The sequence below is a fragment of the Channa argus genome, chromosome 1 (genome assembly GCF_033026475.1).
Source record: "Channa argus isolate prfri chromosome 1, Channa argus male v1.0, whole genome shotgun sequence".
Lineage (NCBI taxonomy): Eukaryota > Metazoa > Chordata > Actinopteri > Anabantiformes > Channidae > Channa > Channa argus.
This window is the reverse complement of record NC_090197.1, coordinates 46633187-46659593: the sequence shown is the minus strand read 5'-3', so window position 1 is coordinate 46659593 and position 26407 is coordinate 46633187. Positions and strand designations below refer to the sequence as shown.

General features: G+C 39.3%; 4 protein-coding genes across 5 annotated transcripts; 3 read left to right on the top strand and 1 right to left on the bottom strand.

Annotated features, from left to right (window-relative positions):
* The first annotated feature begins 1006 nt into the window (after positions 1 to 1006).
* Positions 1007 to 5086, top strand: sfxn4 (sideroflexin 4). Of its 2 annotated transcripts, none has more exons than XM_067527099.1 (14): positions 1007 to 1212; positions 1315 to 1380; positions 1456 to 1509; positions 1612 to 1638; positions 1749 to 1803; positions 2122 to 2147; positions 2228 to 2281; positions 2363 to 2425; positions 2562 to 2633; positions 2712 to 2802; positions 3310 to 3425; positions 3501 to 3586; positions 3679 to 3796; positions 3879 to 5086. In XM_067527099.1, exons 1-14 carry the CDS (start codon positions 1174 to 1176, stop codon positions 3954 to 3956), a joined length of 945 nt encoding a protein of 314 aa, XP_067383200.1. In that variant the 5' UTR covers positions 1007 to 1173; the 3' UTR covers positions 3957 to 5086. The 2 variants fall into 2 exon arrangements, with proteins under 2 accessions (XP_067383200.1, XP_067383189.1); XM_067527088.1 differs by having other exon boundaries at positions 2559 to 2633.
* A 969-nt stretch (positions 5087 to 6055) lies between these two features.
* dennd10 (DENN domain containing 10) lies at positions 6056 to 9743 on the bottom strand. The gene is made up of 10 exons (XM_067527076.1): positions 9566 to 9743; positions 9429 to 9483; positions 8871 to 9067; positions 8553 to 8632; positions 8316 to 8464; positions 7372 to 7483; positions 7179 to 7279; positions 6946 to 7053; positions 6764 to 6858; positions 6056 to 6680 (listed from the first exon to the last, which is right to left on the bottom strand). Exons 2-10 carry the CDS (start codon positions 9472 to 9474, stop codon positions 6513 to 6515), a joined length of 1056 nt encoding a protein of 351 aa, XP_067383177.1. The 5' UTR covers positions 9475 to 9483; positions 9566 to 9743; the 3' UTR covers positions 6056 to 6512.
* A 1239-nt stretch (positions 9744 to 10982) lies between these two features.
* eif3s10 (eukaryotic translation initiation factor 3, subunit 10 (theta)) lies at positions 10983 to 19297 on the top strand. The gene is made up of 22 exons (XM_067527061.1): positions 10983 to 11153; positions 11613 to 11803; positions 11893 to 12029; positions 12217 to 12380; positions 12605 to 12804; positions 12938 to 13146; positions 13229 to 13400; positions 13848 to 13952; positions 14037 to 14135; positions 14292 to 14408; positions 14579 to 14764; positions 14977 to 15324; positions 15422 to 15526; positions 15598 to 15711; positions 15814 to 15936; positions 16024 to 16177; positions 16330 to 16511; positions 16719 to 16801; positions 16890 to 17392; positions 17574 to 17706; positions 17805 to 17986; positions 18441 to 19297. The coding sequence occupies exons 1-22, from the start codon at positions 11105 to 11107 to the stop codon at positions 18611 to 18613; spliced, it is 3729 nt and encodes a 1242-aa protein (XP_067383162.1). The 5' UTR covers positions 10983 to 11104; the 3' UTR covers positions 18614 to 19297.
* A 2106-nt stretch (positions 19298 to 21403) lies between these two features.
* emx2 (empty spiracles homeobox 2) lies at positions 21404 to 26007 on the top strand. The gene is made up of 3 exons (XM_067527046.1): positions 21404 to 22170; positions 23201 to 23385; positions 24798 to 26007. The coding sequence occupies exons 1-3, from the start codon at positions 21780 to 21782 to the stop codon at positions 24963 to 24965; spliced, it is 744 nt and encodes a 247-aa protein (XP_067383147.1). The 5' UTR covers positions 21404 to 21779; the 3' UTR covers positions 24966 to 26007.
* The last annotated feature ends 400 nt before the right edge of the window (positions 26008 to 26407 follow it).

Here is a 26407-nt window from a genome sequence, read left to right as displayed (position 1 = left end):
CTCAACGCTATTCAAAATAATGAATAACATCCATGCAGCGAGTACTTCCGTCTGAAATGTAATATTGAACATAATTCTTTTCTTGTAATATTTATTGTGTACTCTGGGAGGACTTTCATAACTGAATGTAATAACCAGGACATACCAATCCTATTCAATTCCGGCAATTCATGTATAAGCGTACAGGCGATGTCTCAATTGCATCACATAACTGCCTTTGAAATGTTTGCCTTTGAAGTTTGCCTAGTCAGTTGTCAGGGAAACAATGTTTTGTTTTTTGTTGGATATATAGCTATTGGAACTACAAAGGACCGGTATTGGAGCTACATGGTAGTGGGCGTACGCAACTGAGTAATAGTGGAAAGTTGAGTGTGTAGCTGTGGTGCCATGTTCTGTGGAATTATTTAGTTGTTTTATGGGCTTTATTGGTTATCATATCACAGATTTGTGGGCTTTATTGGTTATAATATCAATGTATTCTGTGAAAATACTTTGTTATCAGATCAATCTCTGGAGTGGAAAACTTTTGTACCACCGGACACGAGTAGGCCTACCTCTACAAGCGTGTTTCCTTTTTGTTTGCGCTTTTCTAATTATAATGCTTTGTTCCTAGGGGCCACCGTACTTTATTTTTTCTTTGTTGATATGTTAAACTAAGTCCACCGAATTATCTATCGACAGTTCTGTTTTACTAGTTATGGAAGAATTTTAAACTATCACTTAACTACTGTGATACTAAAGACGTCTTAAAAACCGGATTATTCTAAGGCAGGTTCTGAAACGTGCTCATATTTATAAGATCCCTAAGTAATTATTAGGTAATATTTACGAGATCCGTATCTTGTAAATGCGAGATCCGTACCTGGTAATTATGAGATAAGCTCTGTATTTTTTTCTTTGGTGTATGCAGTGTACATTTAAGTTTTCCTTTCTTTTTTTTCTCCAAACCAGTTGGTGGCAGTAATGCCCAAAATGTTATGGACGAATCATCATAAAATTCAAGAAGAAGAAGAAGGAGGAGGAGAAGAAGAAGAAGAAGAAGAAGAAGAAGAAGAAGAAGAAAAAGAAAAAGAAGAAGAAGAAGAAGAAGCACGAGAATAACGTAGATGTGGGATGTTCAGAGTAGTACTTTATTGTAAATTATTTCATTAATGAGACGTACTGGTTGCTCTGATGGATCCTAATCTGTTTTACTGGAGAAGCCATGGGCAGGTAACTGCCTGTAGCAGTAACAGTATTGAGGATTGAATAGGGGGTTACATCTTTGTACATCTGATATATCTTAAATCTGTTGAAACTGTCCTTGTTTTTCAGTCTTTCGCCAGTCGGCTGCAGATCTGGGTTAATCTCCTCAACCCAATCTCTCTGCTCTGCTCTGATGTAAGTTAAGTAGCAGCAGAGAGCGTAAATGATGCTGTGTGATCAGATGTTTAACTGGGGTTTTGCTCTCCTCAGGCTGAGATACAGAAGGCCCATGCATCTCTTGGAAGTGGAGAAAAAAGCAAAAAGGTCAGATTATTATTTAACTTCACTGATGTCAACTAGTCAGTTTTAATTTCCTTGTAACTTTAATGTTTTGCCTTTAAACCTTTTGATTTAAACCTTCTCTAGGATTCATCAGCACTGAATCTTTCTCTTGTAAGTGTTGACTCTGAATTTTGTTTCATCAATGTTTATTTTTTATATTTGTGAGTTTATGTCTTTAGGTTGTTTATGTTCTTCTTTATTGTTGTTTATCTATCTTATAGTCGTCTGTCCATGGTGATTCTGGGGCTGTTCTTCCACTAGTTTTTCGCCCTCCAGGTACAGTAGTGAGGATGATGTCATTTTTATTTAGCCAGTTTTAAAATTTCACACAATGTGATATCAGCCAAATACACTTTCTGTTATAAGATACATCGTACTATAAGATGATGTAAAGGTCTTTAAAACAACTTGCATAAGCTGTGATCAGAAATGAGCAGCTTTTGATCTTGCAGAATTTAGGTTCAACTGCAGTATAATAAAACATATGTTTAAAAACATAAAAATTCATAGTACTCCTTACTCTGTGATTATAATTGAAACAGTTCATTTGAAATGGACATTCTGATGGCCTCACCTCTGTCATTTTCTTTGTAGCCTTTTTGCCAATATCAGCCCCTTTGGTACGTGTGCGTTCTAATAAATACAATGACACTTCTTAAAAGTAATGTGGATGAGAAATAAATATTTGGTGGTTTTCCAGGTGGTTGCCAGCTTTTTGCCACACAACAACATCAAACCAGCTCTCTTTTGGCAGGTAATGAAACTTATTCATCAAATTAACAAAAATATAAGATGAGGATGCCACATAATAATAAAAAGATTAAATCCCTTTCAGTTTTTGCTGCAGAGTTATAGTGCCGGGTTCAACTATGCAAACAGGAATTATTCGTCAGAGAAGGTAATAATAACTGCAACAAAAAACCTCAACTGAATTATCCACATGATAACATATTAAGTTATGAGACCCTGTCATCTACTTTGCTTGAATCTTTAATCTATAGATCTCCCTCTGTTATGTCTTTATCCCTCAGCAGCAGGACAAGCAGACACGTTTGAAGCAGCTTCTGTTAATCGCAGGAACAGTGTCCTATGCAACATGTGCAGGGGTGTGTAAAAAGTGAAGGTGGCAACTTCTCAGGGTTCTTTAAACTTTTTGTTTAAATTTCCTGTATCTTCTGTTTCAGACCCTCCCTCAGGTTTTAATTAATCGACTTGGCATAAGAAATGCTCCAGTCCAGACTTTCTTTAGGTCAATATTACCAATACCACTGTCAGGTAGGTTATTTCCTCTGGAAAATTACCAATGTAGCAAAGTTACAGCAGAAAACACTTACCATTATGACATTCAAAGTGCAGGTGGATAAAGTAAGTACACCTTGAATTTAATACCTGGTTGAACCCTGGTTGAATTTTAGACTATTCGTCCTCACAGAACGGCTTCTGCTCAGACATATTATTAGGATGTCTGTTGGATGAGCTCATTCCACTGCATCTTTATGGGTGTGAGGTCATGGTGCTCTTTGGCAAACTTTAGGCATGCTGCAGTGCAGATCTTACTATATTTAAGACAAATTTATATAGAAATTGGAAGTAAGGTCATAGGTTTCACTTATATTTTTCACTGCAGGCCTTTATCGTAAAAACATTTAACCAAAGAAGAACTAAAATGGAACTTAATTTGCTTATTTTCCTTTTACCCTATTGATTTAAAAATCAGTTAACTGGGATGGCTCCTGCAATAACAGGAAGGAGTTTTGTACTAATGGTGTCTAACTGTTTTAGCTGCTCTGGCCTTCTTCAGTGTGTTTACTATCAGAAGTGAGGAGTCAGAAACTGGGATCCAAGTGTTTGATTCCAACGGAAATCCTGTTGGTGTATCTAAAGCAGCAGGAAAAAAGGTGAAGGGGGAAAAAAGAAGCAAATGGACGAATATTCTCATTGCAAAGTCACAATACTAAAAAGTTTTTTTCCAGGCTGTGAAGGAAACTGCATTGTCAAGAGCAGCACTGTTTGGTATAACTGGTGCTGCTCCTAATCTGCTGGTTTTGCTTTTACAGAGGTGAGTTGTTGTTTTTTTTATTTAGTCTAGTTTTACCTGGACAAAAGGTTAACAGGTTGCACCTGTTTTACAGTTTTGATTTTAATTTCTAGCACAAGATTTTTCAAGAGGAACTCTCTTCTGGTCGCTCCTCTCCGTCATATAAGTGTTGCCTTTATTCTGGGCCTGATGATCCCTGTGTCTTTCAGTCTCTTTCCACAACTGGGAACGGTAAAATTCAGAGTCTTTTCTTGTGCTGTGATGTTTTCCTTGGATGAACTCAGCTCACACTGACTGACTCACTGTTTTACAGATAAAGAAGAAAACACTGGAGGAGGCTCTCCAGGCTGCAGCAGTTGATGGACATTTATTCTATCATAGAGGACTTTGAGATGCACTTTTATAAAGAAGTCACAAAGTCACCAAGACCCGAAATGCACAGTTACGAATACTGCATAGAATTATGATAAATATCTGATTGGAACAGATCAAAAAGAAGTTTATGAAACCGGAAGAAACACTTCTGATAGCAAATTTATTTAATTGGAATATAGAGCAGTTATAAATAGGAAATATTACATAGGTTGATGAAACTACCATTAGTTTAGTTACATGAGCATTTGTATGTATTGCACTCTGTCTTATGTGAACTTCGGAGGCACAAAACTGTTTTACAATGTGTAAAAATGTACTTAACAGTAAAACAGTGAGAGCCAAACATAAGACTATTATGTCCTTTAATCAGTGAATGAAAGCATCAGTTTTTTATGAGTTGCAGATTGGTGGGGAACAGCTCTTTAGCTCTATAACCATTTTTTCTTATAAAATGCTGAAAATCTGCTTGTTTCAGTTATGTGGCAATAGCAAATTACTTATTGTGACGGAAAAAAACAAAAAATTCACATTGTGGATAATGTCTTATGTTAAGTTATGATCTAAATTGCAGTTTCTTTTAACTAATACGTATTTGTCACACCTGAGTCATTTTAGCTGCTGCTACTGCATCAACACATTTGAGTCCAACGTGAGATTTCTGATGTCACAGTGCAGCATTGCACTGTGCAGTGAAAGCTACTGTAAGATCTGTAGCAGCACGTTTTCACTACTTTAAAGAAATACTCTAGCTCGTTATTGTCTAAAATACTTGTGTTAAGAGATAGAGGTGGAATGGTCTCATATTATTCTTGTCAACAAAACCTATGAAAAGAATAAGGACTTTACAACTTTACTACACAGCTTCAGGCCCAGGCCCACTGACTCCTATTGAAGGAATAAATATTTAAAATTGAGTCACAAACATGTAATTTCCTTTTTTTAAAAAGGCCAAATAATTACCTACAACAGCTGGGCACTATAGTTTTTGGCAAATGATACTCAACCCAACCAGTTTTGTTGAGAACTACTTTTAGTTGTAAAGTCTCATTGGGTACAGTGAGTGCTTAGAGCACCTGGAATGTATGGGGAATTGTGTCAAAACTACAGTGCCTGTTATGATCATCATAAAGAAATGTGTACCCCATTGCAACAGTGTTGCTCATTCGTGTGTTTTTAATAGTGTTTGGACAATAGAGCTGATTGTTGTGGCAATGTGTTGTCACCCTGAGAAAAACTTGCTCCATATATCAAGAAACATTTTTTTTTCATTATTACTTTCTTCATTTTTACAAGAGACATTTAAAAAAAAAAAGCATACAGCAGTTTCTTATCATGAGATACCAATTTGTTCTGTTATTATCAGAGCAGCATGTAGACAGCTACAGAGAATCAAAATACACCCAATGACTCACCACATTTAGGTCATCATGTTATACATTTAACAGGCTGCTAAAGAGTGGTGGGGAAAAGAATCAATAGTAGCTGTCACTGGCTGAGCTTGTGCACCCTGAACTGATCCCTGGTCAAATGTCAGAGCTGTCATGGGGAGACAGACAACCATACACACTCACATTCACAGCGTGGGAAATACAGTGATTCTGGTGGCTAGTGATGAGATACTTGTCATTGTAACAGCATCGCTTTCTCATAGGAACACACATATAACTGAGACAATGCAGACTAGAGCAGCTGTAAAACATGAGATGGTGGTCTGAATATGTGCTTTCAGGTTAGTACCTGTGGTCCAGTTCCAATACTGCACTTACCATTACTAAGCCATGACCCAGCCACTGACAATCACTGATGCAGCTGCTGAAGACTGCATCGTCTCGTGTGGACAGATGATAAAGAGATGGTGTGATTAGAGAGGCATCTGTCCAGGGTGGACCCTGCAGCTCGCTTACTGATAGTTGGCTCCCACACCCCACCACCCTTAACAGTATTAGTGCTATAAGGATAAAAAGTCTGTTATTTGCTGTTAAACATTTAAAACGGTGACGTAAAGATAGCGTTTTATATGATAACAGAATAAACTATTATGTCTAAGAAATAGAAATTACTTTGTCTCGTAATAATGATAAATGTAGGAATAATGCAAAAAAGGTCATTGAAATGTAAAAGTAGAAAATAAAAAGTTTTTATTATGAGACAGTAAGCAAATACTTTTTTCTCAAGGGGGTAGCAAGACGGTACTGTAGTATGGCATCGAGGAATATGACCAATTACCTTTTGCACTCTGGGATACCGTGATGACACTGTCCTGGAGGTTCACATAAACATCAAACAAGTCTGATATGTTGCTATATTTTTCTTACTGTGTAAAAGACAGTAAGAAAAATATAAACAATAAAAAAAAAAAATGAGTCATGTCATATAATCCCACAACAGTGCAAGCCCCCGCTACTGACATTTTTCTACACTCCCATCTATGATGATTAGAGGAAGGAAGCATCTTTGCACACAGGACAGTTGTGAGGGTGTGCACAAGCTTTTGCAAAAACAATTACCCCATCATTTAGAGAATAGCATAGCCATGCTACGTCATCCTAGAGTGCAATGTCTGAAATCACGTTTATATCCGTAAGAGCTGCTCAGCAGCCGCCAAATGAAAGAGGAAATTCTCAGTTGCCGGGGGTAAATGACGCTCTTTTAAACTTTCCAGCGTGATTTTAGCATCCTCACACTCGTCAGCCAGGGCGACCAAATTGGCAAGAATCTCTTTTGTCTTGACAGAAATATCCTGTGAATGAATGTTGGGTTGTCACGTTAGACAACATTTCACCCAACTGCAGATTAGATACGGACATTGTGTGGTATTCTCACCTTAATCACCTGACTATCTGACTTATCGGCATCCCCTGCAGACTGAACGATAAGGTGACCAATGTCTTTGTGTAACTTCCCCATAGCCATGGCCTCTGTGTTGGGATAGAGAACATCAGGTATGAGGGAAATGCTGTCCTACTCTCAGGAATTTAAGTGTTTTCTTTTTGAACATACTGTACCTTTGGCAATTTGGGATACTGTGATGACACTGTCCTGGAGGTTCACATACACATCAAACAAGTCTGATCTGTTGCTCACTTCTGGATCTACAAATCCTGCTACATATCCTAAGGAGAGAACAAACATATTGGTGCATAAATTATTCAGGAACGGCAGTGCAGATGGTGGAATGAGGAGAAGACTCTCAAGGTTTAGTTTTAATTAAACTAAATAAAGCAGGAGGCAGTCTCACCAGGGGATTTCTTTAAATCTTCCAGTTCAGTATCAGTCAGGTGCACATAAGGGTGCAAGACAGACCAGTCTTTCCTGTGCCATGTTAGAGCCGGCAGAACTCTGGAAAGAAACAGGTAATCAGTCAGCCCTACCACCAGGTTAGAAATATCTTGGTTTAACAGAGATATTTTGAGTTTCTGAACCGCACTTACCTTGTAAACTCCAACAATGCTTCAATCCGAGGGTGATGGACGATGATCCTCTTCTTCAGCATGAGAGCAGTATACAGGATGATGGTCTCCATTCCAAACTGAGACACCACATCTGAGGTAGAACGTAAACAGGGAGGTAAACTGGAGGCACAACAATTAAGATCAATCATTCATCATTCAAGTAGAAAATATAAAAAATATAAAAATATTCTGCTTTGAGTTTCAGTTTTTCTCTTGACAGTCAAATTCATCAATTGTAAAATATGATTTTTCACTGTCAGCAAATATTTTATAGAACAGTTAACAACTCAAGAAAATAATCAGTGAAGTAATAGATAATCGTTATACTATTAAGCTGTCACCATAACTACAGGACATTTTTAATTTCCCACTGTCTTGTAAGCACCATTTCTTTAAATAATGTAGGACTGCAGATAATGATTATTACTTCATAAATCCAAGGTTATTCACTTCACCATAAAGAAACAACAACAACTTTTGAATATGAGGTGCTTGAATGAGTATATGTTGTCCATTGTTGGTTTGAAAATTACCAAAATAATAAATCGATTTCTCAAATAGATTTTTTAAAATTAGCCTGTTGATGAACATATTTACTAATCATTTCAGATTAATAAGAACAATAAGAATAAGAATAATGTCTGTAAAAGTTGCACACATTATATCTTGCACACTGTAATATTTATTAATATGCAAGGAAAATGTGACATCATTACACCAAAGAGCCACCAACAATCCAATCAAAGCAGCACTGTAATCAGTATTGTGTTGCTGGAAATTTTGTAAGAGCCTTTCTAAGACACCAAAAAATGCAAATAATAATAATAATAATAACAACAAATCAATTTGACAAGATGAAGTTGACATCAGGCAAAACTCAAAACATTGATTTATGTTCATCATAAAAGAGTATGGGACCTTACCTTTGACTGAACCTGCCAAATACGCCTTCCGAACATCATAGTCCTTGATTAGAAATGAGCCATTTTCATCACTCTGGCAAATTCCTTTGGTAAGAACAGTGATGTAAGCCTCCATCATCTTCACTGGAGTGCCGTGTTTGAGGTACATCCTGAATAACAAAGAAAAACACACCATGTAACATTGTGCATATAGCACAACAAAACAGCCTACAAAATTATTTTTACCAAGGATGTTACCTGCAGAGTATTCTACTAAGGGCAGCATACTTCTCAGGGTTGAAGTCTTTAGCTGTGACAACTATTGAAAAATGAGTGACCTTGAATGTAAAAAAAAAATAAAGAGACAAAACCTAAATGAAACGTATTGCATATAGCACAGAAAATTTAGACAGTGAGAATTTGCTGCTTCTCTCTACTTCTAAATATCATTTTTAATATTTAATGGATTCAACTAATCAATTATAACAACATTTTATTTTAGATTAAAATGACTGATTTTGGTTTAAGGTAAATTAATATTAATAATGGAGGAGTATCTGGATAAAAACAATGTACCTTGCTTAGTGCTGTAGGTTCCTGTACCTCCACTGTGGTGATGTAGTACCAGGTGCGACAGAACTGACCAAACACAAAGGTGTGGAAATCCTGGTCATCCTGGGTCAAACAGCACTTGCTGAGCAGTACCTGCCTCAGGTCCGAGCCCACAGAGGGGTAGCACCAGACCCACAGTGTGTCTCCATTCACATCTTTCTCTAAGTATACAAAAAATTGTACACCAAAACAAAACAAAAAACACTTAACCTGGTATGTGAATTTAACAAATTAGAAAACGGACACACATTAGGAAAGGTCTATTATGGCTCCATGGGACCAAACCTTCATCGCACGGAGGTAGGTGTTTGTGTAACATTGGATGTTATTATAAACTGTTTATGCACAAAGGCTAAACATGTAGGAGCAATGAACCAAAGAGGGACATGCGGTCTCTGCTGATGGGACACTTTTGGTTCACACTGGTATCATGTGATTATCCTTTATGTGCAGTGTCCGATGTGCCAAAGTAGCTTGAAAAGCAACAGAAAACCAAGAACTGAACTGTGAGCTGAAACTTACCGATTAGTCCGACGCTTAACAAAAGTTGTGTTTCAGTTGCTGCCATATTCCATACCTGAAGAGTTCATAAGCTCAAGTTAACTGGACGTACCTCAGGAACAATTTCCTCTATGGACACAAGTGGATCAAATGAGTACCTTGGTAGCTCCTGCAAGGTCCAAATAGCAGAACGCGATACTGGACTGAATGAGATAGAAGATGTGTTTAAACTTAGCAGTGGACTTGGTGTAATTTCTGCTCTCAACAGACTTTCTTCTATTTGCAAACTCTCCTTCTTCTTCCGGAACAGGACGATTGTGCAGGAGGAGGAAAAACACGGTGCCAACAACCAACCACAGCTCGCGATACTTCAACAGTGATGCTGCCTTCATGGCGAGTGAAATTATACAGTTTTACGCTTCTTTTTGTGTCATTCTTTGTTAATCTACAGGCTAACTATTAAGTAGTAGTCGTACAATATGTGTGTGTATAGTATTATCAAATTGTATATATTTTTTCTTAACACATTTTCATAGCACAAATGCTTTGCTAAAATCAGAAATCAAATTTAAATTTGTTCATTAGCCCTGCCTAAAGGAAACAAAAACTGCAGCACAGGTTTTCTCTTGGTTCTATAAAATTTTGTATAGTCTATGTCAGTCAAAGTAGAGGAAGTTTTGGAGATGAATTCAAATGTTTCTCTCTATCTCTATTGTGAGCAAAATTGTTTCAACCTACAACACAAGTGTAGACTTTAGATAAACTTACTAAATACAACAGGCGTTATTGTTACTCCCTCCGAACGGGTAGACATGTTTTCTACGTTGTTTTCAAGATCTCTGAATCACGGTAGTCCTTTCCGTGACATAAATCAAATATATTCGAATGATATTTAGATATTTATTCTTGCAAAACTTTACGTTAAATATCATATTACGTATGAGTTATCAAAATGTACAGGTGTCACGTAAATGCATCACTAGGGGAGTACCTACAGAAACACCCAAAGCTGCCAGGTTTGGTAAAAATCCCCATTAAGGATGTCAAGTTTTTTTCCGGAACTGTTGCCCATTATATAAGGCTGCAGAAAAAAATACTTTCTAAAGATTTATTCATATTCAGTCCTACAGGATTAAGTTATTTGGAATAATTTTTATCTTATGTTCCTAACACTTATTACCCCTTACCAATATACTAATTTACACAGTCACAAGTGGCTACTGCATAATATAATATAATATAATATAGTATAATATAATATAATATAATATAATATAATATAATATAATATAATATAATATAACATAATATCATATCATATAATATAATATCATATAATATAATATATGTATCCATGAATATTAAAACATGTGGCCAACGTTTTTTCAACGCCCAATTTTTTAATCTGCATTAAATATTAAAAAAAATAAATCATTACAAATGTTAGCTTAAGCTTAAAGCTTCACGTTAGAACACATGAAGTATTCACATGTGAGGTCGTAAAATGTTTCGCTGTGGACACTAAAGAGGGGGATAGGGCGTATTACACCTGGCAACCCTAGCTAGACCGCGTTCACGAGGTTCTTCCTTTTATCTCCAGCACCGTGGTAGCGAGTGCGTTGTCCGAATGGACTCGGGACATTCGTGAAAATTCACTTCCATTAATCGATTTTGAGTTTCACTAAAGCGCTACCACAATGCCGGCGTATTTTCAGCGGCCAGAGAATGCTCTGAAACGAGCGAACGGTGAGTATAAACACGGCTTCTTGTTTCACAGATGTCAAATGGTTGTTCAGGCTAACCTAGCCTACCCTACGTTAGCTCATTTTAGTGTTCGGTTGCCTCGTCATTAGTTAGCCGGCTAACTTCTGAAGCTAGCTGCAATGGCGGGGATGCCTTATGGCTTTTTAAACACAGCGCTACTGTTTAGCTAACCAGCTAGGGTTTTTTTTTTTTTTTTGATAACATTTTAGAAACGTGTCTTGCTGTTGGATAAGAGTCAATCCTTCTGGTAGCTTTATAATACATGCTGTCAAATTACCAGTGCAGAAGGAATGATGCTAATGTCACCAATGTTCATCTAGCATCTGTCGGCCTAACCGTGTCAGGCAGATTTAGCTAAGCATTGATGCGAGAAGCTAGATTTGCATGGTTTTGCTGTAACCTACAGTAGTCTTGACTTCTGTTACTGTGATGCGTTTGCAGAGTTTCTTGAGGTTGGAAAAAAGCAGCCAGCCTTAGATGTATTGTACGATGTCATCAAGAGCAAGAAACACCGAACATGGCAGAAGATCCACGAGCCCATTATGCTCAAGTACCTGGAGCTCTGCGTGGATCTTCGCAAGAGCCACCTGGCCAAGGAGGGTCTCTATCAGTACAAGAACATTTGTCAGCAGGTGTGTGAGAGAAATGCAAAATGCTTGCACATTTGAGATCATTATTGTATCAGATTCTGTTAGAGTTTAACATCATCTTGTGCTTTCAGGTGAACATAAAATCTCTGGAGGATGTGGTTAGAGCTTATCTGAAGCTGGCAGAGGAGAAGACGGAGACTGCCAAGGAGGAGTCCCAGCAGATGGTCTTGGACATCGAGGACCTGGACAACATCCAGACCCCTGAAAGGTGAAGTTGCTCAAAATTTTCATTCATACATTGAGATGTTAATGCATTTCAACATATCTATGTTGTTGGTCTTTAATATAATACAGAAACTAAACTTGATAAATGTTTTGTATATGTTCATAGTATAAACAAAGAGATAGCAGGTGTTTTTAAGAAGTTATTGATGGTAATCTTGTTGAAATTTTAGTGTGCTCCTGAGTGCTGTGAGTGGAGAGGATACCCAGGATCGTACTGATCGCCTGCTGCTCACTCCCTGGGTAAAGTTCCTGTGGGAGTCCTACCGCCAGTGCCTGGATCTGCTGCGAAACAACTCCAAGGTTGAACGCCTTTACCATGACATTGCCCAGCAAGGTAATGACGTTTGCAAAACACATCAGTAAATATACTGTTATTTTTAGTGAATTATGTTTTTTCTTAAATGTACATGTAGAAGCCATGTTTCCATACACTTCACCTGAAATGCCTGTAAATATTTGTCACATGAATAGTAAAGTGGGTTTTCTTCAACCCAAAGCATAAATTCAGTGGTAAAAAAATGTTGAATGTAAGTAATATCTGATTATGTTTCTTTGTAGCATTCAAGTTCTGCCTTCAGTACATGCGCAAAGCTGAGTTTCGCAAGTTGTGTGATAACTTGCGTATGCATCTGGGTCAGATCCAACGTCACCACAACCAGAGCACTGCCATCAACCTGAACAATCCTGAAAGCCAGTCCATGCACCTGGAAACACGACTGGTGCAGTTGGACAGTGCCATAAGCATGGAGCTTTGGCAGGTGTGTCAACCTTACCTAACACACAATCTTTCAAAGGATATAGTAACCTCCTTTAAATTCCATTTTATACACATGGTCAAAGCGAAAATGATATTGGCACTAATTCAGTATTGTTTATTTTTCTTTTCCCCAGGAAGCCTTCAAGGCTGTTGAGGATATCCATGGACTGTTTGCTCTTTCCAAAAAGCCTCCCAAACCTCAGCTGATGGCCAATTATTACAACAAGGTATCTACCGTGTTCTGGAAATCTGGAAATGCTCTCTTCCATGCCTGCACCCTGCACCGGCTCTACCACCTGTCAAGAGAGATGCGTAAGAATCTGACCCAAGATGAGATGCAAAGGTATCCTATTCACATTTTGGACAAAGCACATGCTTTCTGTTACAGACTAGATGATTAATAAAGCTTACTTTCTCCCTTTTAGAATGTCTACCAGAGTCCTCCTGGCCACACTATCCATTCCCATCACCCCTGAACGTACTGATATTGCCCGTCTGCTGGACATGGATGGCATCATTGTGGAAAAACATCGCAGGCTGGCTACGTTGCTGGGTCTGCAATCTCCACCAACTCGCCAGAGTCTCATCAATGACATGGTATATTTTAGAATTGTTTTAGGCCTATTGGTCATTGGCATAAGTAAAAGACCCCTTAAAAGTATAACTTTGGTCATTGTCTGAGTTAATCATACATACCACATTCATCATACATATACTAAAGCCGGCATTAAATCTTCTATACTCATGTTTGCTTAGTTGTCAGCCTGCAGCCTGAATTTGCTTGTACATTGATGCCATAGGCCTCTGTTGTTAAAAACTATTAAAATCACATAACCCATCCTACAACTCTGCTGGGTTACATATGTATTCAGTCCAAAAACTAAAACCCTATAAATATTGCCCAAACTCTTCAGAGTCTCCTTAATTCCACCTTAAATGTTGCACATGTGCGGTGTCAAATTAGAGCATACAGCGCAACATTTGTTAAAAATATAGAGGTCACTGGGTTTTAAATATGTTTTTACGTGTTTGTTTCTATTTTAGGTGAGATTTAATTTGCTACAGTATATTGTAGCTGAAGTGAAAGAACTTTACAACTGGCTTGAAGTGGACTTCCATCCGCTGAAACTGAGTGGAAGAGTGACCAAGGTAAACCATCTCCTAACAAAGCTGGATTTAAAAACTTTTTGCTGCTACTCGGCCATTCTCAACTTAAATTAACTTTCCTCTTAGGTTTTGAACTGGGTAAGAGACCAGGCTGAGAAGGAGCCTGATCTGCAGCAGTATGTTCCTCACCTGCAGAGTAATACTATCCTGAGGCTCCTGCAACAGGTATTTCTCTTCAGTTCATTTTGATTTATGTTATAGGGCAGATTCACAACAATGTTTACTCGGTTAAGTCGGTTGAACCTTCAGTGTGGTTCAGTATCCTTGAATGCTTTCCTAATGGCAACAATCAGTCTCATTGTTGTGCATCTGTTATATCAGGTTGCACAGATTTATCAAAGCATTGAGTTCAGCCGTTTGGCCTCTCTGGTTCCATTTGTGGATGCCTTCCAGCTGGAGCGCTCCATTGTGGATGCTGCCCGTCACTGTGATCTGCAGGTATGAAGAGAAATTGGCATTTCAGATGCATTAAAACTATTGATAGCCAACCAGCCATGGAAATACATATATGTTAAGTCTATTATACTGTTTTACACAAGTTATCTTTTTTTTTTTTTTACTTTTTTTTTCTCTCTCTTTTTTTTTTTTTTTTTTTTTTTTTTTATTAGGTCAGAATAGACCACACCTCTCGGACTCTGAGCTTTGGCTCTGACCTTAACTACTCAACCAAAGAGGATGCTCCTGTTGGCCCTTTCCTACAGAATATGCCCTCAGAGCAGATCAGGAACCAGCTCACTGCCATGTCTTCTTCTTTGGCTAAGGCCATCCAGGTTATCAAGCCTGCCTCCACTCTGGTGAGTTTAGCCTTTGACTGAGCACTCAAACACATTGTGATTAGAAAAACCTGCTCAGTGAACAATAATCTTGTTCTTATCCTATTGCAATTATTACTTCATGTGGTATTGAAATCTTATTTTTGAGTAGTGTATTGTGGTGCAATTCACTCGTAATTCACAATTTATTTATGAACTCTATAATGCATTTTGGTGTTTTTGTTGTTTTTCAGCAAGAGCGCGAAGAGCAGAACCAGCAGGCCATTGCTGCCTATTTGAAAAATGCCCGCAAAGATCACCAGCGCATCCTGGCTCGTAGGCAGACCATTGAAGAGCGCAAGGAGCGTCTGGAGAGCCTTAACATTCAGCGTGAGAAGGAGGAGCTGGAGCAACGAGAGGCTGAGATGCAGAAGGTTCGCAAGGCGGAGGAGGAGCGTCTGCGTCAGGAGGCCAAAGAGAGAGAGAAGGAGCGCATCATGCAGGAGCATGAGCAGATCAAGAAGAAGACAGTGCGTGAACGATTGGAGCAGATCAAGAAAACTGAGCTTGGAGCTAAAGCCTTTAAGGATATTGATATTGAGGTAAAATGCACCCAAAATGACTAACTTGAGTTCATTTTGTAGAAATAGGTCACAGCGATGCTCTCAAATGTGAGACTAAAAAATTAGCTTTGTGCAGGACCTAGAAGAGCTGGATCCGGACTTCATCATGGCCAAACAGGTTGAGCAGCTGGAGAAGGAAAAGAAGGAACTTCAGGAGCGACTGAAGAACCAGGAAAAGAAGGTAACTCATTGAAGATCAGAAAAATCAGTCACCTGCAGGTCAGCTGAGAACTAATTTATATTTCTCTCCAGATTGACTACTTTGAGAGAGCAAAACGTCTTGAGGAGATTCCTCTGATTAAAAAAGCTTATGAAGAGCAGCGAATTAAGGACATGGAACTATGGGAGCTCCAGGAGGAGGAGAGGGTATGTGTTTAAAGCACGGTTATAGAAGATTATAAACATAAATCAACAAAATGCAACTTTTAGTCCTCAGAATTTAAGGATTAAGAGTGTCACCTCCTTTAGATTAGTAACATGAAAGTTGAACGTGAGAAGGCTCTGGAGCACAAGAACAGAATGTCTAGGATGATGGAGGACAAAGAGAACTTCTTGTCTAAAATAACTGCTGCCCGTAGCTTCATTTATGAGGTAAGACTAATGCTTTCATCAAATTAGGTATAGAGTACTGGTGTGACAGAAGCAGTGGTTTTTAAATAACTTTTTTTGTTTTCGAAGGAAAAACTAAAAGCTTTCCAGGAGCGTTTAGTGGAGGAGAGGAAGAAGCGTCTGGAAGAAAGGAAAAGGCAGCGCAAAGAGGATAGACGTAACGCTTACTACCGCCAGAAAGAGGAAGAGGCACAGCGTATCCACGAAGAGCAGCTCAAGAGAGGTGATTAATTACTTTTTGCACTTGGAAAAGGAAACCTATGGACTTGTTAATTATAAAGAATATTTTTGGAAATGTGTTTTCCACTAGCTATGATCCCATAATGGTTTATTAAGGTTGAGTATTTATGATGTATTTACCTGTGTTTGTTAAAGAGCGTGAAGAGCGTGAACGCCAAGAACAAGAACAGCGAGAGGCGGAAGAGAGGGTGTACCAGGAGCGTCTTCGCAAACTTGAGGAACAGGAAAAGAAGCAGCGTGCTCGTCAACAGGAGATAGAGGAGCGAGAACGCCGCCGCGAGGAGGAGAGAAGAGGCGTGCCAGAGGAGAAACCCAAGGTGATTTTTTTTTTTTTTTTTTTTTTTTTTTTTTTTCTTCTTGGGGGTGGGGGACGACAAAATAAAGACAGGAATGGACAAAATGTAATAGACCTGGATTTAACAATTTATGTATTTAGTAGTATTAAGTAAATTCTTATGTAGGAACCTGAGAGCGAACCCGATGTAGACACAGTGTATTTTGACTGGTATGTTGGTCTTGTAAAGGACTGGGCTGAGAAGGAAGAGGGAGCGTGGAGGAAGCGCACTGAAGGAGGTGATTCCGAATGGCGTCGTTCTGTTCCTGAAAGGTGCATTGATTACTCCGTCCAATAGGACTCTATTAACCCTGTTCATTCATGAATGGCTTCTTTAACAAAACCTGTGCTTGCTCTCTAGGGACTGGAGACAGGAGGGCCGTGAAGAGGATAAAGAGGAAAGAGAGGTTCCCTTCAGGCGAGGAGAAGGTCTCCGCAGGGGTGGGGATGACAGAGGACCCCGTAGGGGCTTTGAAGATGATCGAGGCCCACGTCGTGGAGGTGATGATGACCGTCCTCCACGTAGAGGAATGGATGATGATCGTGGTCCACGCAGAGGCTTTGATGATGACCGGGGCCCAAGGAGGGGTGGAGATGATGACCGGGGCCCAAGGAGGGGTGGAGATGATGACCGTGTACCGAGGCGTGGCTTTGATGATGATCGCGGCCCCAGGCGTGGCTTTGATGACGACAGAGGTTCTCGTAGAGGCATAGAGGAGTCTGGCCGACCCAGGCGTGGGGCTGATGATGACTGGGGCCCTAGAAGAGGAGGAGATGATGACAGAGGTGGAAGGAGAGGCATGGATGATGGGCCACGTCGTGGTGGTGACGATCCCAAACCCTGGAAGCCACTGGGCAGGCCTGGTAAGCATGTAGCCGTTTACCTGCTAATTAATGATCGAAATGTTTTTATAATTTTCTCTCCTTTTTTTTTTTTCTTTTTTTTTTCTTTTTCTTTTTTTTTTATAGTCTGGCTGCTCAGCCAATCTGTGTTTAAAAGTAAAAACGACCAATATTATCAAATGAGCAAATGCTTATGTTGTAGGTGGTTGGCGAGAGAGGGAGAAGGCTCGAGAGGAAAGCTGGGGGCCTCCCCGTGATGGTGCCCCTGATGAAGGCGATGACGCTGAAACAGAAGAAAGATCCAGCGATCGCTTCAGAGACCGTCGTCCACAAAGGTGGAGGACATATGTTAATCTTTCTATGTTGTGTAGCAAATGCAAATGACAGGAAGTTGTCACAGTGACTTGTGAATGTTTTCTGCCTGTATTCATAGAGAGGAGGGTGTCTGGAGGAGAGGAGGCACAGATGAAGGAAGCAGCTGGAGGGAGTCTCGCAGAGATGACACTGACCGCGATGAACGTCGCGATCGCGATGAACGCCGTGACAGAGACCGCCGTGACAGAGACCGCCGCGATGACCGTGAACACAGAGCCCCACCCAGAGATCCTGAAGAAGGTAAGCAGAGCTTGACATAGTCATAGAAAACATAGAATGCATCACTTTTCCCTTAAAGACAGGACACAATATATATAAAACAATAGCATTTTATGTCTGAATAAAACTTAATATAAAAGTTTAGATTCTTCTTTTTACCCTCTGATTGTGTTAGTATGATTAGGTCATTGTAGACAGTCACATTCCAAATTGTCAGTTTCCAGTAGACTCCAAATTCACAAAGATAACAAATTTTAGTGGATTGTTAACTTTTATTTTGCACTAACAAAACTGCAGTATTGTACTCCCCCAGAAGAGGTCACTGTTTAGACATTTACTCACTGCCACAGCACACATGTTTAAAAATGCACATCAGTTAGGACAATTACATAAACTTGTTAACTAAAGTTTTACTCATATAGCCAACATCTTTTTTTTCTTGAACATGTCCAAATAAGAACCTTTCTCTCTTCAGGAGGCTCTTGGCGTCGTGGAGGTGATGATAAGCGGGAGGAGCAGGACAGGGAGAGGCCTAGGGAAAGGGAGCGTGACGGTGAGGGAGAAAAGGGTTGGCGTTGTGAAAAAGAAAACCCTCGACGCACCAAGAATGAGACCGATGATGATGGCTGGACCACTGTCCGACGCTGAGCAACAACCATGAATTTATTTGGCTTGGTTAATGATAAAGTGGATTTGTTTTTTGTTTTTTATCTGTATCCCATAAACAAGTTAGCCACAGTGGTGAATGGCTACAAGGCTTCTGACAGTTATTTCTTGAATTAAATATTTGTAGATTGTAGTTTTCCTGGGAATTTATATCGCTTCTCTTAATTTTGACTTTCAGAATTTCTGAACCAGAGGCTCTACACCACCAGAACCACACTATTGCTCAATGAGTCTGTGTACACTTAAGCCTCATTTAAATCATTAATCTAAACATTAACCCCCCCAAGTGGTTAGGGGTGTTATAAACTACAATGATGTTAAACTGAAAACCAATGTACCTGTTCCTACTTTCAGTGAAAAGTCACCATCTGCCTCTTTTAAATGATTAACATTTGCATAGATGTTATATTATGGCGCGGATCATTTCTTCTAATAGAATTGACTAGGAATTTGTCATCTGCCCCAGCGATCTCTGCTCCTCATGTAATCTTTCAGCTGCTTCTTAACTTGTAAGAATTTACAATTTGATGTGCATGCATAAATTATCCAATTGGCCTTCCTCCATATCCAGCGTGTGTGTGCTTCTATCTTGCTGCAATCCGTGGTATCACACCAGGTTGTATGTGTACAGATAAAGCATTTATTAATAAAGATGTTTGCTCACCACCTATGTGTTAATTTTATCTCAAATACTAGATCATCATTTTTAAGACGGCAGCACAAGTATCTGTCAATTAAGACAGTTGTTCCTAAGTGTGTGTCAAAGCCTTATAGATGTTTGTGTGTGAGAATTGAATGTTAATGTGAATTTACTAAAAGTTTCTAAAAGTCAGTGACAGGAGAAAACTGACATGCAGCTTGTGTCATAGGCTGTAATGAGTAATTTGTTTTCTTGGTTATGGACCACAAATGACTGACGATCATATGCCATCATTTGCATATTCTTTATTATTATAAGTAAATATTTTAAAGTGGTGAAAATACTTAATTAGAAACTGCATTAGTACCTATCTAAAGGTGCTAAGAGACCAAATGGTGCAATACACATTTGCTGGATCTCCAGTTTCAGAGTCATTTACAGCGTTAGACCCTAACTGCAGGACAAGTTAAGGCTCCCCTACTTTGTCACCACTAGAGGTCAGAAAAGCACCGTGGAGAGGCCCAAAACGCTTCACCATGTGAAGTCAGGGGCAGCGTAAAGGTCCGTGTCCACGATGAGCAGTTAAGTGTAAAACTCAACAAAACATAAACACGCAGCCAGTGGTTAGTATGCTGTAATTTACCAAACCAGTATTTTTATTTTAAAAAACGTAACCTGTTTAAATAACATGCAGATTTCTTTCTTAAAAATTGTTTCCCAACAACAAATGGCTTTGAATCTAACTGCCCGACTTAATGCAACGATGGATGATCATAATGATAATATAAGGTCATAATGCTAAAATTAATAATAACAGTAAAACAGTAACAGTAATAATTTAGGTCAGCGTTAAGACCATATGTTTATTGATATTACAAAAAGTGTTTACAAAATAATATTTCAAAAAGTTCCAGTGATTACACACAGTTGACCTTATAAACATAAGCGCTGATCGTCATAGAAAGCAATGAATTCAAGCTTTTTTAAAGGGTCAAATCCTATTCAGTGTTCGTATTTTATTCCACAGAAGAGAAGCAGAATTGTCCTTAAGCGAGCATTGCCAGATGTAAGTTATCAACGCAAGTCATGGGCTGCTAATATTAACTAATGGTATGTTTATTGCATGTGTAATAATATCACAGTGAAAATAATAACTCAGCACTCTAATATATCTGTATTATTTTTCCCTCTCATTTTAATTCACTTATTACAATGTATTACCTTAAAAGCTGACAAAAGAAACCCAACAAAAACAAATATAAAGAAATAACAACTAAAACAATTTAACACTTAAACACTTTAAGGTTGAGTGCGGTACTTTCACAGGTGCATCTATTAATTTCTATCCAGCCTCATGATGGCAATTCCGTGTGCTACTAAAGTGGCTACAAGTTCTGTTTGAAGGGCCTGTGTGTGCGGCCATGGATGCAGCTTTGTGCTGCTGCTTTCAGTCACTAATCCATCCACACACAGAGGTGACAGCCTGCAGTCACACAGGTAAACTTTCTCAAAAAAAAAAAAAAAAAAAAGGCATTTTGCCTTGTATGACCCTGACACACAGCAAGTCGTGAGTGGGAAGTGTGTTACTGAACGTTGACGAAAATCACTAAATCTGAGCTCAACCTTGTTTGTGTCTCCGGCGTCTCCCAGACAGCCCATCCAGCAGAAATTAGTGTGTTCAATTAGAAATTCATCCAAACACAATCTGAGAAAAAAACAAAAAAACACAACAACAAGCATAAACGCAACAGCAACATTAACCTAGTTATAAAATATTTGGAATTTAAATTCAAACAAAATAATAGCGCAATTAAGCTGCACCAAAATATAAATCCGCGCACACAGCCTAGAAAATAGACTTTAATCGAGCTGATGTCTGCGCAGCATTGTTGTACATAATTAAAAATAATCACTGGCTAGTACTAACACTACATACACCTCTAAATCATCAGATGGAAGCTGTCAAAGGCCTTACACACAAATACGCGCGGCTACCTTCAGCTTTTCTACTCGATCAGATGAGTGTGTTAAATGTCCTAGAGATATAAGCGCGTGAGCGTGTGTGCGCGCGCACGGGAGGGGGGGGTCCTCTCTGGACGAATCCGTTCCGTGTTGCGCGTTCGAGTCCGCCTCTCCGCGCCCCTGCTTCCCATTGACGCACTTTTTAAGCGTCTTCCCCTTCTCCACCTTAAGGCCAGCAGCAGCGGCAGCGACCAATCACCATGCCATTACAGCCTTCAGAGGAAGCTGTTTACGGGACTGCAGCGCTAATTAGGCTCATGAACTAACAAATCTGCCTGCGCAAAGCCGGCGAGGAAAACGGTCACATCCATGGATTAGTCTGGGAGTAGCCGAGCACTTTTTATTTTGGCTTTCTCGACACTGCCGCTTTTTCGCAACTTATTTACTGCGCAGAAACTTTCCCCCTTTCTTGGGTGTGGAGTACTTTTAAAGCGAGAGCGCCTACGACAACTTTAACTTAAGCTGGGGAATCTGGACTATCAGACCATGTTTCAACCTACACCCAAGCGGTGTTTTACTATAGAGTCTTTAGTGGCGAAGGATAATCCTGTACCGGCGTCCCGCTCCGAGGAGCCCATCAGGCCAGCGGCTCTCAGCTATGCAAACTCCGGTCAGATGAACCCCTTTCTGAACGGCTTTCACTCCGGCGGTAGGGGTGTCTACTCAAACCCGGACTTGGTGTTTGCCGAGGCGGTCTCTCATCCGCCGAACTCCGCCGTCCCTGTGCATCCGGTGGCCCCGCCGCACGCTCTGGCCGCTCATCCGCTTTCATCCTCACACAGTCCGCACCCTCTTTTTGCCAGCCAGCAAAGGGACCCTTCAACTTTCTATCCCTGGTTATTACACAGATATAGGTACTTGGGTCACAGATTTCAAGGTAAGTGATCAAAGTGCTTCGCTTGGTTCACTTTTACGCACGAAACACGCCGAGCGGCTGACAGATTTCTCTCTCTCCATCAGCGCAGAAGGCAGGATGTAGCTGGATTCTTTAGGTATCTGTGAAGCTGTGGCTGAGTTGTTTTTAAAGCGTAACATCTCCGATCCCTTTTGCCACAACAGACACTTGTTTTAAGGGGTATTTCCCTCAAAAATCCCTCAGTAGTAAATGTACTCGTTAAGAAGGAAGAAACCGTGAGTAAAGAAATAATTGTTTGTTTCTCACGCTGCTTGGAGTATTTGTACAGGGCTAATAAAAACCGGTAGAAATTTTCAAATGTTTGTACAGTGTTATTCTGCATAAAATATAACGAAATATAACGAAATGCATGTGTACCCCTCCTCTCGTGTTTAGCATTTTTTATTGTATAGAAGCTTTTTTTTTTTTTAGTTTAAAAGAAAATATTATGGACGGTTGTTTGACAAGCATCTTGTTATTTCAAGGCTAACATGAGTACAGTCTGGTCAACACGGACATGCAGATGTGGAGATTTAAGCTAAGAAAATTCGTTTATTTTTTTTTGTATGTATTTGCTTTTATTTTTATGACAAATGAAACAGTAATTATCATATTTTACAATAGTTTATTCCACATGAATTTCTAACCTTTGTCTGCTGATTATTCTTCTTTATGCTGTCTGTGTTTTACATGTGGCTTTGTTGTTTTTGTGATAATTAGGCCTGATTGTACCTGTGCTTTGCTCTGTTTATCTCTGTCTTTAATGTGGTGGTCTAATATTAGATGACGTCTACCTTAAAAAATGATTTGTACATTTTCGACAAATTATCTTATTTTATTTAGTAGTGTCCAGCCTCAGACATGTTCACCTCAGACACCAGACCATATGCCACTCTGACACCATTGTTTAATGGCTTTGTTCAGGCCTGCTGTTTGTAATGGAAATGCTGATATTTTCAACAATTAAAACAATAATAGTCATGACGGATCCTCCTTTTCTGCTCGTGTCCAGGTAATGAAACAAGTCCAGAGAGCTTCCTTTTGCACAATGCGCTGGCCAGAAAACCCAAAAGAATCCGGACAGCGTTTTCACCCTCGCAACTCCTGCGGCTCGAACACGCATTTGAGAAAAACCATTATGTGGTGGGAGCAGAAAGAAAACAGCTCGCACACAGCCTTAGTCTCACAGAAACTCAGGTAAGAAACATGAAATATATACGATTTCTTTCTTTCGTATTTCAATGCGCTTTTTTTTACTTTAATTATGCTTCTCAGTGTGTGTTGTTGTTGTGTGACGTATTGGCTATTAACACACCTACATGCAGTGTATCATTTTAACTATTATAAAAAAGTCATTTCTTGTCACCCTATGACTGATTCTCTGTGTCATATGATTTTTCAACGTGCGTATTTTCAATCCCCGACTCTATGACTGGATATAAATAAGGGAAATAAATAAGAGTAGCACAATTTGCAAAACAATAATTTTAAATAATCAGCTACCAATTTGTTTCTATACACCAGGGTCCATAAATGCACGTTGTCAATCGAAGACAGAGGCTTTCTGTTGGATTAAATCCACCGTCATTGTATAGGCCTAACCTCATTTCAGGAGGGGTTGAATTACTTTGTTTTGGGGGGAGAATGTTGCCTTTCAAAATGGAGGGCAAATTAACCAGTTAACCATTTTATAGGATAGGCGATACAAAGAGCGAGGCGGGTTCAGTGAATTCCCCCAGCCATATTTAAGATGCTGTTTGAGCCCATCAGCCGCTGTCTTTTGTCCGCTGTCTCCTTTGGACGGCGGGGCCTTTTGGAGGAGCTGAAGGAAGAAATGAACCATCACCTACTTCAATTAACCCACTGAAGGCTTATTAAATGCACCTCAGTTGCCATTTAAGAGCTAAAAGGGCTGCAGTGTGAGAAAGCAGGAACAGACAATTTATTGATTTAGATGTTGTTAATTCCCTACGGAAACGTTGTTAACAAAAGTGAGTCGATTTAGAGCAGAGTGTGAAAATACATGTAAAATAAGTGACATGGACACGATTCCTTTCTTCTTCCACACTGGCATGGTAACAGAAATAGTCATATTGTGGAATGAAAATTCTGTGACCTACTTTAGTCAAAAGTTTTTTTTTCTAGACCCTCACGTTTTTTTAAGCCTATGCATAAAAAATACTTTCTGTTTATTCCAACGCTTTGACTTTGTTTTTATATATATAATTTAAGAGTAGAGTAATTTTAAGTATAAAAGTAAAGAATAATTTTGGATAATCTGATCAGGTTTAAAAGCTGACTGATCTTTTGAATGCTGAGCTTACGCTATGTGTCACAAATTGACAGTATGTTAGACTTACTGTTGTAATTTGAGCATTTAAATTCTTTCAAGCTTTTTATTTATTGCAATTGATCTTTGTTTATTCTAGCGATTGTTTGCTCTAAGATCACCAACTGCAGGTCACAGTTTACCTTTTCGTTTCCACTGCACTGCTGCCAGCTTTTATTTAGCGCTGCTCCCCAAACAATGTCTCCTTTTACGCACAGGCCAATCGCGGTTTATCTGGTGATACTGATCCAGTTGTCTTTTTCCTTTCACTCCTGTTTAGGTAAAAGTGTGGTTTCAGAACCGGAGGACGAAGTTTAAGCGACAAAAGTTAGAAGAGGAGGGCTCGGAATCTCAGCAGAAGAAGAAAGGATCGCATCACATAAACCGGTGGAGATTAGCAACTAAACAGGCGAGCCCAGAGGAAATTGATGTCACTTCGGACGATTAAAGAAGACGAAAAACAAAGACTATGAGCGTCTGAGTAAAGGAGGACATGGATAAAAGGTGCCGTGTAGAGACAGTGAGAGGGTAAAAAGCCAATGTTACATTTCAGATCTCCGAAGATCGGCAGCTGAGGGTGAGAGAAACCCGACTGGTGGCACTGCTGTCACCGTGTGGGTCTGTGTCTACATGACCTAGGAAAACGTAACTGACAGTGACCGACCTGAACCCTTCCACGCACCAACCACCACTACAATCACCCATCTACCACCACCTAATTATTTTATTTTTCTCCAATTCATATTGGACGTTTGCACTTCAGAAGTTTTTCTTTAATGTTTCCACTAAAGATACCAAAACACCAAACTGCTTTTGTAAAACTTGAATTGCATGGTATAGTTTTTTTTCCTGGTAGTTGTTTTAATTTGACAACTTTTCTCAAACCAAGAAAAAAAAAGTCAATTTTGTTTTTAACTCTATTTTCAAACTAAGAGATGTCGTGCTTCTTTTTTTACAAAGTGTGCAGTCTTTAATTAATAATTCTCGTGTAAAAGTGATTGTGAAAACATATGAAGTAGCGGTGCTGCGTTATAGTGTTTTTTTTTTTTTAAGAAAAGAACAAAAAGTGAATTTCGATTTTCAAACAGTCTTTCTCTAAAAAAAAAATCAACCAATCAGGCCACATATTTTAAAGGGAAGGTATCAGGAGATTCCTTTAACCTAAAGCTTTACCAATGTGTCGCTGTGGCCCCACGCAGCCTTCTGTCAGGACTTGACCCTCCAGTGAAAGTTGCCACGAAGGACTAAAGGCAAGAATTAAGAAAAACAAACAAAATAACTTCAAGCACTAAGCGTATTCCATGTACAGAAATGCTAAAAGTTAATGTTTCTGTTAAACCCTCTTTTACAGAATGTAAATAATTTTTGTGTTTGTGTTAAGTTTGCTACAATTTTAACACAAAGTATACTTCCAAGAAGAATGTAATTGTCAATATTTTGTCAATAAAGTTTTATCAATATGTTGCGCGCAGTAAAAGTAGAGACTTCTGATTTACCAGAGCAGCTGAATAGAGGCCAATGACAAAATGAAGCTTTTAGGGCGATGACTATAAATCTTGCAATATTTTTGGACTTACTGGGCAGCGAGATTTGCTGATGTGGCGCTAGAAAAACACGAGTTTAATTTAAAATGTAATTCGATGTCCTCGGCTCTGCATTTGTTTCCCAGTCTGATATAGACGGCCTCGGTTTGATTTTAGAAGGGGTGCAACGTCTGCTCCGCTCCAGCTACAAAGAGTCCCCACAAGCTTTTGTGAAAGTGCAAATCAGTTTGGGCAATTATCATGCGAGTAATATGAGGGGGAAAGGAGATGCATTGCCCAGTGGTCCACTTTAATCTCTTAATCCACGGATCCAATGGGGGTTGGTTGGACATAATTTAGTACAATC